General features: G+C 34.9%; 1 protein-coding gene across 8 annotated transcripts; it reads right to left on the reverse strand.

The window, feature by feature from the left end:
* Positions 1–2978: 2978 nt before the first annotated feature.
* JAR1 (Auxin-responsive GH3 family protein) lies at positions 2979–13880 on the reverse strand. Of its 8 annotated transcripts, none has more exons than XM_006833437.4 (5): positions 13570–13880; positions 11022–11419; positions 10735–10836; positions 9421–10253; positions 2979–3653 (listed from the first exon to the last, which is right to left on the reverse strand). In XM_006833437.4, the coding sequence occupies exons 2-5, from the start codon at positions 11312–11314 to the stop codon at positions 3112–3114; spliced, it is 1770 nt and encodes a 589-aa protein (XP_006833500.1). In that variant the 5' UTR covers positions 11315–11419; positions 13570–13880; the 3' UTR covers positions 2979–3111. The 8 variants fall into 8 exon arrangements, with proteins under 8 accessions (XP_006833500.1, XP_011620631.1, XP_020518378.1 ...); XM_011622329.3 differs by having other exon boundaries at positions 11022–11429; XM_020662719.2 differs by having other exon boundaries at positions 12827–13880.
* Between the last annotated feature and the right edge of the window lie 2557 nt (positions 13881–16437).

A 16437-nucleotide genomic window follows, 5' to 3' on the forward strand; every position in this document is an offset into this window, starting at 1 on the left:
CAAAAGAAATATGTTTAGACTTGTTGAAAGAAACTGGCAGACAAACCCGCTGACACCCCTGTTGATATTAATTGGAATAGTAATTTAACAAATGGAAAACCTCTTGAAGATGTAGGTCATTTTCAGAGACTTGTGGGCCAATTAATTTATTTGACTGTGACTCGTCCAGATATAATATATGCAGTTAACCTTAGGAACCAATCTATGCATGCTCCTAGATCAGGTCATATGGAGGTTCTTAATAAGATTCTCATATATCTTAAGTCAACACCTGGCAAAGGTGTTTGGATAAAACCGAATGGTAACACTAATATTATTGGTTATTCTGATACTAACTGGGCAGGTAGCCCAATTAACAAGAGGTCCAATACTGACTATTGTACATTGATCGAAGGAAACTTAGTTACTTGGAAAAATAAAAAACAAAATGTAGTTGCTCAATCCAGTGTCGAGGCCGAATATAAAGCTGTGACTTCAACTACAAATGAATTGATATGATTAAAATACCTACTTCGAGATATAGACTTCCTAACGGTCAATCCAATAGAGATGTTCTGTAATAATCAAGCAGCTATGCATATATGCTCAAATCTAGTTTTTCATTAAAGAACCAATCATATAGAAGTTGATTGTCACTTTTTGAGAGAAAATGTTCAGTAAAAAATTATTAGTTTTCCTTATTTTTGAAGTAAAGACCAACTTACATATATATTTACCAAAGCTATTGCAAAGACAAAGTTCCATCAATATTGTCCAAGATGGGATCCTTAGATATAAACGCACCAACTTGAAAGGGAGTTTTGATAGTTACAACAACCAAATATTGAGTTTCATATCTTGTATATAACAAGATATTAAGTTTCATATTTTATGGGATTACAATTGTATGAAATTTTTTTCCTAAAAGACAAGAATTGTAACTCTATAAATATCTTCTAAACCAAAGTAATCCCCAAGAATGAAATATTGGTTTAGCCTCCGTGAACGTAAGCACTATTGCTGAGCCACATATGTGAGTTGTTAATCTCTCTTTCATCACCATTTCTTTTATTGCAACTCAACATGAACACACAACTACAAGAAAAGTTTGCCGGAAATTAGCTAAGTTTCCTGCACATAAAGCGCCTCAAGGATTTTGGGTTAGAGAGAGAAAGTAATGGGCAATTGTATAAGAGCTTTTCTTAGAGTGAACTTGCAAGGCTTTTGGGTGCTCTCTTATGATCAAGACACCTCTGGAAATTTGCAGAGAGAGGAATATTGGGTAGTGAGAGAGAGTAAAACGCCATATCTCTCATCTAACCCATTCGTTTTTAAGGATACAATATTCCAATTGGTGAAAATTGGAAAATGGATTTTTTTTTTTCTTTCAAAGACATGGCAAAAAGGATTTAATGCAACACAATATAATTAGGTTAAGAGCATTTTGGTTATTAAAAATAAGTACTAGAAAATAAAAAGAAAAAACAATGGAGAAAAACACTTAAGCCAACAATGAGTTGCTCGTATTGCCCTCAAAGTATTAGACTCCCTTGACACGTAACCTCTTTGTGAAACAACCGTGTCTTAACTGATTATACTCCCAGCATAGAACTTAGCGCGTGAAGCACCTGCTAAAGACCTCTCAGAAATCCACTCTCTTTAGAGCATTTTGGGGACTATAAAGCACATGGCTGATCTAAAGTTTTCATTGAAACTGATAAGGTCGGCAAATGAGGTCATACAGAACAAATCTCTCAAAAAAAATTAAGAAATCTCATTTATTTTCAGTTGCGAAATCTTGTTGGAGCAGACTTTCACGTCTTCGATAAAATTTATCATCGAAATTTTAAATCCAATAAAGGTGTTTCATAGTGATGAAGTTAATGTTCATCTGCTATAGCTATGATGAAGTGAGTGGAAGTGGTTTGAAAAGATAAAAGAAGTACAAAATAGATTGGGTTAGGCAGCCTAACCAGAGTGAAAGGTCGGTGACCCTGCTTCAATTTGAAAGAGAATAAGGCAAATATAGTCATTGCAGCTATTCTGAGTGAGCTTTAGGTGTGTTAAATTTAAGCAATTCAAGATTGTCCTATCTCACTTGTGAACAGAAAGATTGACCCAAACAATGTTTTGTGTTGCTAAGAATAGAAATACTTCAAATTTCTTTTTCAAAACCAAACACTCTAAAACTTTATTTCGGTTGATTTGAAACTCCAAATTTTCCAATTTTATACCTAATTGAGAGTAACACACTAGACTCACGAAAAATTTTATATACCTAATTGAGAGTAACACACCAGACTCATGAAAAGTGAATATTGTCAATCAGAGACTTAACTCATCAAAGGTGAGTATTGTGAAAGAGAGAGGCTTTGTACAGGTTGGTGTTAATAGTGAAGTGATGCTGATGGGGAGTGTTGAGAGTCATTACCGACTTCGAAAGAAGAGATATTTGTCAGTATATCAATGTAATTCAATGTTAATTAATTTAATGCTAAAATTGAGCTCATATGATAATCCATTTCACTAGTGCTATAACAACTCCATACGATGTTCATTAGTAACTCATCTTTCATGTTGAGATTGAGCTTGATCCCACTCGAAGAACATCGTCACTCTCTTTTTGTTAACACCATTATAAGCCATGAAGAAATACAAAAGAATTTTAGATATGTAACACTAACAAATCTTACATGAAATCGTTTGGTACAAGAAAGACAATCCCACTCAAATTGCGATGCCTCTTCTAAATTGTGCTCTCATAGTAGTATTGTTTTAAAATTATTGAGCCAGCTTCGAATTGCTGATGTTCCTACGGGTTTTCAGGGGTATTTGATGTTTTCTTATTTTTAGTAGGTAACAATTGTGGAGAACCGGTGATCCGGCTAGGAACCAATGGGTGGCCAACCTGACTCACCAATCTGATTCTGAAGAAGTTTCGCCTTTCGTAGCATGTGAAATGTCTAGAAGCACCATTATCCTACTATGAAAAGTATCGCTGGAACAAAAAACACACTTCAAATCTTGATTCCTATACTTGTAGATACATGAAAGCTACCCTCTTGTTCTTAAGAAAAGAAAGAAAGAATTGGGAAAACCTACTTCTAGACAAGCATTCCATTAAAAACCAACTTAAAAAGCAGTGCTTAAATAATTCTCGACAACATTGTTGTTCAATATCTGCAGCACTGCCTGGTGGGAGCTCCCAACACAACGAGGCATCTTGAACTGGCTAACGGCCGCACCCATGCTCAAATAGTGATCCAATATCTTTTGGAAAGTGCCCCTTTTGAGCACCCGCAGCTCTAATGCGCCAATAAGGCCGGCCTTGCGAGAGCTTACATAGCCTGCATCAACAAATGCTCGATCCATGGAACTACAACATGACTCTAGCAGAGTGGCCCCAACTTCGACAGCATTAAGCTCCCAAAATATGACATAGTGGCCAGGATCAGAGGACATGTCAACAAAGCTTGTGAAATCAACGAGCTCAACACGATATGGGGTTAGTAGCCTTGTGGCCTCCTCCACAGCAAGCTGAAGGTCTTTTTCCGTGTTCTTGTCGAGATTTATTGTGAGGAGGAGGCTTCGCCGACACACGAATTGGAGCTTAGGAGACCTGTTGTGGAAGCCCATCACCTTGACAATGTCTCCTAGCCTGTACCTGTACAACCCTGCAATAGCGTGTTTCAACTCAGAGAATTAGTTCTCAGAATCAATTGTGTATTACTGCAACTACGTGTCTACATTGGATAGACAATGTAATGAGATGAGAAATGAGGAATCTTCAAGATTTGTGTGATAAATCTAAAATGTCGTCTTCTACCTCACCACCACCATCATATTCTCCTCACGTTTTCAATGAGCTTTTCCTATGATTCATAAGGCCTGCTTTTTCCTAGTATTTAACGGCGATAATTTAGGGAAGATGTCTAGCTACTTGGTTTGGGATCATTGCCATCACCATCCAACAGGAAAAGCGAGCGGGAGACAATTATAGTGATCGCATTGTTCCCAACCAAGTACCCAAACATCCTAGGGGTGGTCATGGTCCCAAGCAACTGTCCCTAAATTAGGGCCGTTAAAAAACCAAAAACTTTGTGTACCTTTGGATTAACAAAATCTGAAAGGTTATATGGTCCACTGAAATCAAAACTATAATAGCTCTCGCCAGCAAAACCCCAGCTCGGAGTATCATTAGGACTTTAAGATCCGACCTAGTCAACACCAACCTAAAAGTGAAATTTCAATGCACATCTTGGAACTACATGGAAATATCATGTCCTGAGGTTAGGGATGGCATCAGGTCTGGTTGGGCCCAGACTTGGACCCCATTGGACCCAATCCAAAAATTAAAATATCAATGTATTTCATTATATTTTAATATATATTTATTGGGACCTGAAAATTTTACCAGACTTGACCTATACCCAAACTCGGACCCGAATAGCATTCAGGTCCAAGATTTGGACCCAAACCCGGATCGCTTCCATTTTTTGGACCATACCCGGACTCGAATCAAGTCTGCCCCTTGGGTCCTGGGTCGGGTCCGGGTCCATTGACACCTTTACCTGTGGTTGCATAAAAATTGTCCAGTCGTTTGAATGGTCAAATCTAAGTGTTTAGCTACTCAAAACATTTGGTTTTTTAAACGGGAAAATATCTCCATACCTTTTATTTTTAGGTTTAATGTCACAATCGACCCAAAGTTTTAAAAGATATTTTGGGGTATAAAAATTGTAGATTTTATTTCTTTTAACCCCGTGCGCTAATTTAAACTTGTTTTTTTAGGCCAAACAAATCTAAAAAGACATGCCTTTTCTAAAATCCATCATCCCGAACTTCTAGAGAGAAATAAAAGCTTCATGGAGATGAGAGGTTACCGGAAGGAGAGAGAGAGGTATTTGGAGAAACACCAAAGGAGAGTGAAAGACACAGGAAAAAAAGGAAAAAGATAAAAGTTTGGGATATATATAAGTTTGGGATATATATCAGTGCAGAGAGATAAATGATTGAGTTTAAAAAGAACATATCTTTCTCACATTTGTTTAAGTTAAAAAATAAATTTAAAGTGGCAAGAAGTTAGAAGATATGTTTTGAAACCTTAAGTTTATCTATAAATGAAATCTAAAAATAGAGGATATAAATTTTTTTTTTTTTAAGTGCTTATGTATTAAAATAGGGAGAAGAAATTACGAGTTAAAATGAAACCTTAAGTTTATCCATAAATGAAACCTAAAAATAGAGGATATAAAGTTTTTTTTTTTTTAAAATGCTTATGTATTAAAGTGGGGAGAAGAAATTAAAATTAAAGAAGTATGAGAGAGAGAGGATTATGTTCAAGAGAGAGACATATAGAGAGAGAGAGAGAGAGAGAGAGAAATTTAATAAGGACGGTAGGGCCTTTAGCGGGATCCCCCGCATGCAATGCCAAAAAGGGGGTGGCGTTGAAAGCCATTATTATTTACTATAATAATGATGCCGTGACTCTTTCCACTGTAACTTTTGCCAGTGTTTCGATCGACAATCACGCGTCGTTATAGTACTACTTAAAAAGTAGATAAGAGTTGAAAAATAGTGTTTAGAAAATGTTTTCAGTCCACATATTTTAAAGGGAGATTTTAAATAATTTTCTTTTTCTTATGGGAAATACTCGGGTAGTTATTGGGAAACAATAACTATATAAAAATGGAAAATGATAATATACAAAAGGAAAATAAGAATTATTTTCCTGATGCCCTCCTTTTTTTAATAAATTTATTATTGCTCCAATTGTATTTAAGTTTCCCTAATCTTACACAATTACACCTATACCGAAGACTAACGATTTTCACAAGGGATGAAGCAAAATAAGCAAAAAGAAGGAGAAATGGCATAGCACTAGAAAAAATAAAAATAAAAAAAGCAGAAATTTTATCAAACTAACCAGATGAACACTTTTAATACTTCACATGGAACTTTTGATTTTATTTATGCAAAAGTATCCACACATGATGTGGACGGGTGGAGATTTCAAAGGCGGCAATGGCCAATAATTGATTTCATATTTTATTTTTTATTTGTAATTTTATTTAGATAAAATATTTATCTGAATTGTAGGTTGTACGTTTATTTTTATAAATAGAATTAAATAAAAATAATTAAAATATATGTTAAATAAAAAATAACCAAACCACCCCTAAACAAGGCCACAACCTAAATTTCAAATTAATATATTTTCAAATAAAAAATAAAATTTATTTTTAGCCCTTGGATGAGGACGGTTCAATCCGAACTATTAAAAATCTACAGCACAGGGACACAATACCTACCCATTTCCAAATGGGTGCGGTTTGTATAGAGCCTAAGCTCTAAACAATCAAATTAGAGCCATTTCCAAATGGGTGCGTGCGGTTTGTATAAAGCTTAAGCTTTAAACAATCAAATTGACGATCCAAAAATGCATTACAAAATACACTATTTCCAAAACTTGAATCCATTTTTTTCTCGTGTCCATGCTTCTTGTTGTCGGGATGATCAATTTGAAGATATTTGAACATCAAAACATCCTCTTCTAGTGAAATTTTTGAGATAGGCTCAAATTTGATTGTTTAGAGCCACGGCTCTATATAAACTTTTCCCTTTCAAAATACCCATAAGATATAAACTTTTTCCAAATATTAAACAATGCATTAATTTAAAAAAGAAAAATGACTTTTTGTAAGAATCTCTTAAAAATGCATAGAGCCATTTAGGCAAGAATGGTCCCCATTATCCTCTTTATTTTCATTTATTATTTTGGTCATCGTTGGGAGACACGCATGCATGTGCCTCTGTGTCATGCACACCCAATAACAAAACATATACTGCTACAAGTGTGTACTTGGTTTTCAAAAGTAGTGACCCCACTTTCATACACCTGCTTTTACTGCCCACTAAGTAGCATTGTGCAGGTAATAAACAGTTTTAAATTTCAATAAAATAAACCTAAAGCTAACTAATCCCTCTGTTCACCCCTATAACAAAGTAGCAAGCGATAAGCACAATTACGCCGCAAAACCTAACCCAACTTTATAATATCATCATTATTTGTGCCCTTATTGGGCTCCAGCTAATATTCTCTCTTAACCCTACTTTTCCATCTAATTATTACCACCTCCAAGTGTCTAGAGGCAATCATATAAGCCAAAAGATTTCCCACTCCCACTGGAGTATACTATCTATTGACCTGTTACCCCCTGGGGTATAGTACATAGTAGGGTATTTTTTAGATATCATATTTTGGGGACAAAAGATTTCCTAGTCCCACTGGAGTATACTATCTATTTACAGATTTCCTATTCCCACTGGAGTATACTATCTGTTTACCTGTTACCCCCAGGGGTATAGTACATAGTAGGGTTCTTTTTAGATATCATATTTTGGGGATTATCCCATATGCTAATCTCAGTAAATAGGGACCGTTCATTTTTTAAAGGGCTACATCTAAGTATCACAAAACTCAAATTTTCTTTCTTTTGAAAATAATCATCTAGATGTGGTTCCCAAAATTTTAGACAAATTTTTTTTCTAAGTGTTTTGTGTGAGGGAGTAGATACACAGTTTGTGCCCGTAGGAGCATAGGATATACACTTATTATATATTTCCTTTTATTTTTCTTTCTAAAGTCAAGTCAGCAATTTTTACCTTATAAACTACTGAAAAGGGTGGCAGGTAAAAGTACAACAAAGAAAAGAGGTTCACTTGAATGAGAAAGCAGGAGAAGAGCCTAAGGGGACAAACCACTCAAAAACAATGTCACACATGGAGATGGCTTGACCCAAATATTACCAACAAATATGCCAAAGTTGGGCTTCATTGCATGCAAAAAAGGAAAGCCCAATCTCATTGGAACAAAAGGTGAAAAGAACGCCACAAAAGAGCCTCTCTTCAAGTGCACATCATTCACAAAACTAGAGCTTTTTAATCAGAAGTCTCCATTCATTTGTTTTAATTTTGCATTAGTGGATCAATTAAGAATATCCTTGGCTAAATCTGAAATATCTTCCCTTTGGATTTTTTAAATGTTTTGCTGGGACCTGTTGTGATATTAGTATTATACCAAGCACTCCTATCAAAGTAGTAAAAATATGCAAGTTTTTATATTCACATACTTAGCTCATGGTTTGAACTTTTTCCATTTAATAATTGTCAATCTCATACCTAACATATGGTTCCAAAGCACAGATTTTCCAAATTGGCATAGACCCTCTCAAACTTTAACCAATCACAATGTTCATGCAGGCCCAAAACATTTGAAAAGAAGCTTGAATAGCTGTAATATCGGCCCAATCGTGACGCAGAGTCATGGATGGGTCCTACTTTAAAGGCTAATAGTCCAGGCAAGTTATGGTCTATCTCAAATAAATAATGATCTAACAATTGACATTTTGTTCAATTTACAAAGCCATTGACATGATCATCATCACTATTACATACATTATCATATTAGATCCTTAATGGTAGGGTTAGACATGTGGTGACCTAACCTGCCCAATCTCCAAGCCGTCCATTCAGATAAATCGAAACCCGAGTTGGCCGACGTGTAAACTAGTCTATACAGCGGTTTAGGGTGAAAAATGTTGCTGCCAAAGTGTGTGCATGGACGACTATAACAGATAGAAGAGAAGTAAAAACAAATTAGTGCTAATTGTTGTAGCAGCACTGGATCTCTTCTTTTTGAGGTGGGAATCCATGGGACGACAACACTACTCTAAGGATCTCTGCAGAATCTTAACTTTGAATACTCAAAATAACCAACCCCACCTTCCAGATATTCGCAACTTGTTTACTCAGATCAACTTAAATATGAATGCAAACTTTATCGGCCGGTTGTTTACAAAAATTGACTTGGAAATAAGTGCCAATTTCTATTTGCCAGTTCGTTACAGAAAATAGCTTAGAAATAAAGCTAAACTCTATTTGCCAGTTTTTATCTCTGTTCGATTTAAAAATGAATGCTAATTCTAAGTCGCAACCAATCCATACTCTATTATAAAGCGCTGTGTGTATATGTTTTCTGATGCACAGCCTCACTAAACTGTAAGATTATATGCAGTGCTGGGAAGCTAATAAACTCCTTAAGAGATAAGGAACCAAGATTTCCAATGGAAATCAATTTTCTTGACGTAGAGAACTTCGATAATCTAAGATTATCTAAAGAAATTAGAACAACTTCAATAGAAACTGATTTTCCTAAAGTCTAAATTCTGACTGGAAACTGATTTTATATACCTATGATTACATGCTTAGTGTTCTCCCTCCCTCTCTATGTCTAAAACACACACACACATACTCAAGAACTAATAGTTCTAAAAGTGGACCTGAAATGACGAAGAAACAAAAGCAATAATATAACAGCAACACCACGAATAAAAACATTGAATTTAAATGTGATGGGGAAGCGAGCCAAAAGGCCGTTACCTGCAAAATTAGTGAGGATGATCTCATACTCTTCCCCAACCTTCACTTCTGTGAGACCAATAGGCTCAATTTCCAAGTAATGGGCATTGGCTGCATTTTGTTCAAAGACCTGGTCCTCAACCTCTTCTTTCTTGAGAGGGATAAATTCAAAGTACCCAATATCAGGAAGCACAGTAAATGTAACCTTTTCAGGGGGCAATCTCGAGTCGACATTTACACCAATCCACCCCTCGGAAGACCCAAAATCTGAACTCACTAAGGGCAAGCTACCAGCATAGTGCCTCAACTTTTTAAGATAAGGCTCCATGGCCCCAGTCATGATCCCGTACAAATACTTAGCATTTGGCCAAAGCTCAGGAATTAGTCCATACCAGTCATTGGATTTCAACTTACTGCACTTGTCATAAATGGAATTGGCCAATTGGGGGTCAGCTTTTAGTAATTTACTAACAGCTGTTCTAATGGAAGGAACAGTAATTCTATTGCTGATCTCTCCTTCCCTTATATCCATGCATAACTCTTCCCATAGTTGTTCAAAAGTTCGAAAAGCATGCACGAGGCTGTGGGCAAATGTGGAAGCCACATACTGTATCTCGTTAGAGAAGACTAGGCCACAAAGTAAATGACAATAGAGAGCTTGTTGGAAATCAGGTCCAAATATGACTTCATCAGGGCTACAACATTGGGACTGAATGGCATTCATTGTTTTCTTGAAACGTTCGCTCCGAAACACATTTGTTGTGGCAGTTCCAGCTGCAAGGCCCCCCTTGGTTTTGAACTGCTTGCTGCTGTAGATAAATTGCAGGGCTTTCCCATTCGTGACTGGGAATTCTCTGTAAAATTAAAGCTTGAATTAATATGAATCAGTCAATTACATATGTAGGAAGTCATTTGGTCCATATGAATCAGGCAGTATGCAATAGATAACTGAAACGACTAAAGAAAAAACACTAGAAGCTGGTGCGGCATGAATACGTGATATGATTTAGTAGCCACAAGGCACAAGGCACTCAAAATCTCACAAAGGACTCTCATCAGATATTAAATGATAACTAATAACTAAAATTGACAAACCTGGAGAGTCGGAGAGTTAAAACTAATAATAATAACAATAATAATAATAATCTTCAGAGGAGAAGTTTTATAAAAGAACTATATCAATGGAATAAAGTCAGGATCACTCAAAGCACTCACTTGGATATTGGCCCCAGGCTAAATAATCTTTCATTTAGGACTAATTGTTAACACGTACCTAAACTCTTATACATATACCTATACACAATTATGCATACATACAGATCAGAATTCGCATACCTATTCCTGAAAGCAAATGCAGTCTGAAACACCTGCATTGTGTTCTCAAGCAATTCCTCATTGAAAGGTACAAACTTGGGTTTTCCTTGAGTAGTCCCAGAACTGCAAGAAACAACTGAGAATCAAAATTCGCCAAACACAAAAGAAAGGATATTAAACAACCCTAAATTTTCCAAATATCAGGTTTTCTTCATTTACTCTGGAGACAGTATTTCCCCTTTTAAAAAATCTCCAATATTTCTATTCAGATTTTACATGCAACTAAATAAATTGATCTGATAAGTTACCTTAATGATATGGTTGTCACAGTTTTTCCGGTAAGTATAGGCCTGGTATCCCCATCTACAATTCTATGGATATACTGCTCTAGATCCTGATGCGTTGCCAAAGGAATACAAGCCTTAAAACTCTCAGGATCTGTCCTTCCTCTGAGACCCCATTCCTGCAAGTACTCTGTTTCACCATTCTCCTCAAGAATCCTCCTCAGAGTCTCTCTCTGGACCCTTTCCGCATCTTTTGTAGCCACTTCAAATGCTTCTATAACACTCTCACAGTCAAATTCTGCCATCTGTGCAGGCATGATTGCCTTCTCACTTTTATGTTTAAATGAAAGAGACCACCACAAGGTTCTGAATACTTCACACGAACTGATTTTCAGGATACAGCGACCAGCACCTCACCACCCCTATAGACAACTATGACAAACGTGAGTCAATATTCTAGTGGTCCCAACAAATAGAACATATCTCAGGAATCAAATTTTCAGTTTTGCTATAGAGAAAGCAAACTCTTATGGAGAGGAGGAAATAAATGAAAAAGGAAACACAATAAAATTCAAATTACAAGCACTTTAGAAAACAGAAATGGCTAATTGTGAAGTATTTCAGAAAAAAGATCAAATCTGCAAGCAGCTCTTGAGAAAATTTTAATGAAAATTACAGAAGACATGACTATATACACACATAAAGAAAAACAAAAAAAACACAAAGCAAAATTAAAAGCAAATACATGAAGAAATCAACTTCTGATATTCCCAGCAAAGCCTTCGAAAAAAACAAAAAGAAGAAAATAATTCCAAATCAAGAAAGACAATTTCAAATCAAGAAATACCGGAGATTCAGGAAAGCAAGGACAAAGTAGAAACCTGAAAAATCCCTCTAAAGTCTGAACCATAGAACAATAGAATTTTCAAGATAGAAATTTCAAATAGAAAGTATCTTCTGAGATTCACTACTAGAATATTTAGCAAACTTGCAGTCAAACCACAGGCAGGTACCACAAACATATTAATTACTAAAAATTTAGAAAAATCCATCATCGCCTTTTCCCAACTACTTCGAGTTGGCAAAAAATTGAGAAAAATTAAAAAGACAAAAAGTATGGAAGCCACCTTTAACAGAAAACAAAATATTTTAATGAATTTCAGATTGAGTGGAAGCTAAGGTAAGTCAAAACATAAACCTTCTATTATTTTCCAAATTTCTCGGGCAAACGTAGCAGGAATGCTTGTTTCACAAAAAAAAAAAAAAAGTAAAATAAAATACAAATAAAGGGAGGAAATTTATATGTGTGCTTGTTTAAAAAAAAAAAAAAGAGAAAAATAAAATAAAAATAAAGGGAAAAAAGGAGTTATACAAAGTAAAATATAAAGAAAAAAGTACAGGGAAAAGAAGGAAATGTTATACACAAACACGTAACAAGAAGTAGCAAGAGGTATTCAAAATCAAGCATCTGTTCACACGAAACGGCTGAGACATTGACTAGAACCAGTCAAACAGATTTCCAAAAAGAAATGTTCCTATGATCAAACTTTCGCTTTGCAAAACACCAATTTGCTCCTCCAAAAACACAAGAAAGAAACAAAAACAGAAGGCCTTAGGACATCACCCATGATGAAAGTACAGCAGATACATTTCCTAATATTAGGATATCAATTGAACAGAAAATAAAGCACTTTCGAAAGAGAAATGGGTACTTCGAGAAATAGAACCATGAGTTAAAGAAATATTATTTATTTTCATTGACAGATAATGTATGGAATAAAAGAGACATGTTCATGGCAAAATAAAGCAAAGGGGGGAAAGGGATTTACCTGATGGTAATAATTGGATTCAATAGCTTTTTTTCTTTTTTTTCAAAAAAGGAAACAATCAAAGGCTTTTTGACAGGGAAAAGTATGACAAAAGCCTGCTACTAGCAAGGCTAAATACACTGCATGTAAAACCACTCAAAGATAAATTGCTTTTCTCTGTTTTAGTGAACTGACAAAAAATTGTTTTGCTAATAAAATTGTACTAGGAACAAGCAAATAGGGGGAGAGAAAAAAAAAAATGAAGCTATTCAAATTCATTGAAACATCAAAACTCAACATTTGGGAAGGAAAATAAGTGGGAATGGATCTAATTTTCAAATTCTTGAATTAACAGAATGTAAAAACACCTCGTGATCATTTGTTGGGCAAAAGAACAGCTCTAATGAAAAATCGAAAGAGCTTCCGAATCAGTAGAAAAGCCAGCTCGAATTCAATGGAACTTCCAATAGAGATCAAAGCTTCTAAGCACTTCTTCAGAGATTTTACAAAATAAGAGAAGCAAAACAAGTTCGAATGAAAATTGAATCGATCTCCAGCACAATCGAAACGACAACAACAGAGAAGTTAAAGAAAGTTAATGACTGAACTCGACCTAAAAACACAGCAGAAGGAAAAGAATCACGCCAATTCAAGAGAAAACTTATGCACAGGGAACCCTGCATTTGAAACACCAAGTCATCTCTCTGGAACTTTGGAAATAGAAGAGAATATAAATAGAAGATAAAGTGGAGCGAGAAGATCACCTTCACCGATGCACCGCTGGCAAAAATTTAAGCAGGTTGACATGCAGTAGATCTCCGTGTCGGACCTTGGGAAAAGAATTTACAGACGAACAAGAATAGAAAAAAAAAACCTGTTCGTAAGGGAAAAAAATAAAGATACTGTAAAAATACCGACTCAAGTAGAAAGAGAAACGAAAGAAAGAGTGGTTATAAATAAATAGAGAAACAGTGGGCGAGTCATCATAAAATAAATAGAGTGATATAAGCTTAAATGACTAGAGAGAAAAAAATGGGATGGAAAAAAAAGTAAGATGGAGAGATTCCTGGAATACAACACCGAAACGTTGGGTGCTGTGAATTTATAGGCGGAAAATACGACGGGGCCGGGGCCCTAGGAAATTGGCGATGAGTTTGAAGACCGGGACTGAATGGGATATTTTACTAAAATGCCCCCGGTTTCCTTTTATAAGTGGCCGGTGAAAATGGCTTCTCGTAGTTTTGGAACTGGACGGAAAGCTAGCATTTTTCTACATCAATTGACGAAAATACCCCTATATTGGAGGGTGGTGATTGGATATCTAGAAAGTAGTAAATGGAAAGTATCGTAGATATCGAACTTCCAATATATGTCATGCTTTTTTAAACCAAACTGTTGAGTCTACTATTATTTTTTTTGGCATTCAAGTCAGATAATTTCTTTTTAAGATAAAAAAATTTATATTGAGCCGAGGCTCTAAACAATTAAATTAGAGCCCACGAAAATTCCACTAAAAGTAAATATTATTTATTTTTGCATCCACCCTCCAAGTGAGATAGTATTTTTTTTAAGAAAAAAATTTTATGAAGAGCCAAGGCTGTAAACAATTAAATTAGAGCCCACCTCAAAAATTAAACTAGAAGATATTGTTTTGACCCCCAAATATCTTCAAATTGATCAACCTCGACATCAAGATGCATGGACATGAGAAAAAATGAATTTCAAGTTTTGGAAATAATGCATCTTGTAACTTATTTTTTTACTGTCAATTTTCAATAGTTTCAAGTTTTAATAGATATGTTCGATCTAAAATATTTTTTAAGCTTTAAATTTTATAATTAAAGATGAAAATATAGTTTAAGGCTATCACAGAGATTTCCAATATTAAATCCACATTTCTCGATACTATTTGAAAGTGGGCGTTATTTGAATTGTTTAGAGCCTTGGCTATGTACAAACCGCACCCTTTTTTAAATATTATGTTTTTCATAACTAAAATACTCCATTCTTTTCCATCCCTTCTCTCTCTCAAGGAATCCAAAAATTTAAGAGATTTCCCCCTCTAAAAACTCAAAAATTGATATGGTTTCTAGCTCTAAAAATTTTGATAGAGTTTCTCTATAAAAATTTGAAAATATTATAAGCAACCCCTAATTTGTACATTTTACACATTTTTATCAAACATTATTGATACCACACTATTAACCCCAATGTTATTTTTCATTACAACCAACTGCAAGTAAAAAAAAGTTTATGTTTTTAAACAAAATACTCTTCATTTTAACCCATCTAGCTTACAGAAAGAAAGTGGAAACAGCACCAAAAAGAGGATAATTTGGGCATAACTTTTGCACTAAACTGGGTGGTTGAAAAAAAAAAAACAATATTGTGATTGGTACGTGGTATAAAAATTTCAGGGATTGCCAAGAAAGAAAATAGTGGGGTTATATATAACATTATTTTAAAAGTTTGAGATAGTTTTTTTTAAAAATAAATTTGACTATAGCGATCTTGTTTTAATTATTTTATGAAAGAATGGTGATGTATTAATAAAAAGGATTTTTCTATGTTCTTGTGGGAGTATACTGTGTATTTACTCCCTCACCGAGAACACCTTAGGCAAAGAAAACAAAAAAAAAATGAATTTTAAGTTTCATGAAATTTAGATCTATCCTTTGAAAATTTTGATCATCTCTATTCAATCTTGAGTCATTCGGTTTTTCTATTACCTAAGAGGTTCACTACTCCCTAGGGAGTACACTATCAATTTACTGCCTCAGGCAAAACCCATGCGGATTTTGTTTAGATCTCAAATTTTGGAGATACTTTTCTTTTTAAAGTATTCCAGTAATTCTTATGTGGTTGTAAAAAATTTAAACTAAATTGTTTTTTTCTTAAATAGGTGTTTTGTGAGAGGGAGTATATGCACAACAAACATCCTGTTGGAGCATAGTTAGCATATAGAGACTTTATTTGAGAACTTTTTATTGGGACTAGTTTATGAAAAAATTGTTCGGTGCGCCCAAGCTCGCACCGGTTACTATGCGGGCTTATCTACGCCGTCCACCGGGCCTCAAAAGTAAAATCAACTGTTCAAGATTTTTTTTTTAAATTTTTTTTTTTGTTTTTAAAGTTTATTTATTTTTACAGAATAACAATTTTAAATATTATATAATCTCTAAAAATTAAGATTAAAATTCATTTTTAAAATAAATTATTAAGAAGCCCGTATTTCTACATAGGAATGATGCCGTGGACTCATAGGAACCGTGTGACACGTTGAGTTTAAGATCTAAAAAGTATCCCAATTTCATTTGAGGGCGTAAACAAATAGTACAGGTGGAGTAAGAAATCTTTTAGCTTGTCTTTTTCAATCTATTGGAAAAGATTTAAATGCCCCTAAAAGGATGCCCAATTTACACTCGTACCTTGAGGAGAAAATGTCGACAGCCTTGACCCTGAAACGCCGATTCGACTCCCCACGTCGACGTCCCCAGTTGTCCTTTATTTATGAAATTAATGAAGATGGGCAATACATTGCAAACTCTAAAATTGTAGAGTTGACTGCCTTTTTTGGTTTGCTATTCTCGTGGGCTGAATGAAGGGATGACTTGAGGTTCTTGAGCAGTTAT

This window comes from Amborella trichopoda, chromosome 1 (genome assembly GCF_054954075.1).
Source record: "Amborella trichopoda isolate Santa Cruz 75 chromosome 1, AtrichopodaSantaCruz75HAP2 v2.0, whole genome shotgun sequence".
Lineage (NCBI taxonomy): Eukaryota > Viridiplantae > Streptophyta > Magnoliopsida > Amborellales > Amborellaceae > Amborella > Amborella trichopoda.

What these genes read in the sequence shown, in the direction of transcription:
- JAR1 (XM_006833437.4), bottom strand. Translation starts at nt 11,314, where the DNA reads ATGCCTGCACAGATGGCAGAATTTGACTGTGAGAGTGTTATAGAAGCA. An exon ending in GCATTTGCTTTCAGGAATAG is followed by an intron (nt 10,254 to 10,734) that starts GTATGCGAATTC and finishes TTAATTTTACAG; the next exon opens with AGAATTCCCAGTCACGAATG. An exon ending in CATCCTCACTAATTTTGCAG is followed by an intron (nt 3,654 to 9,420) that starts GTAACGGCCTTT and finishes ACGCTATTGCAG; the next exon opens with GGTTGTACAGGTACAGGCTA.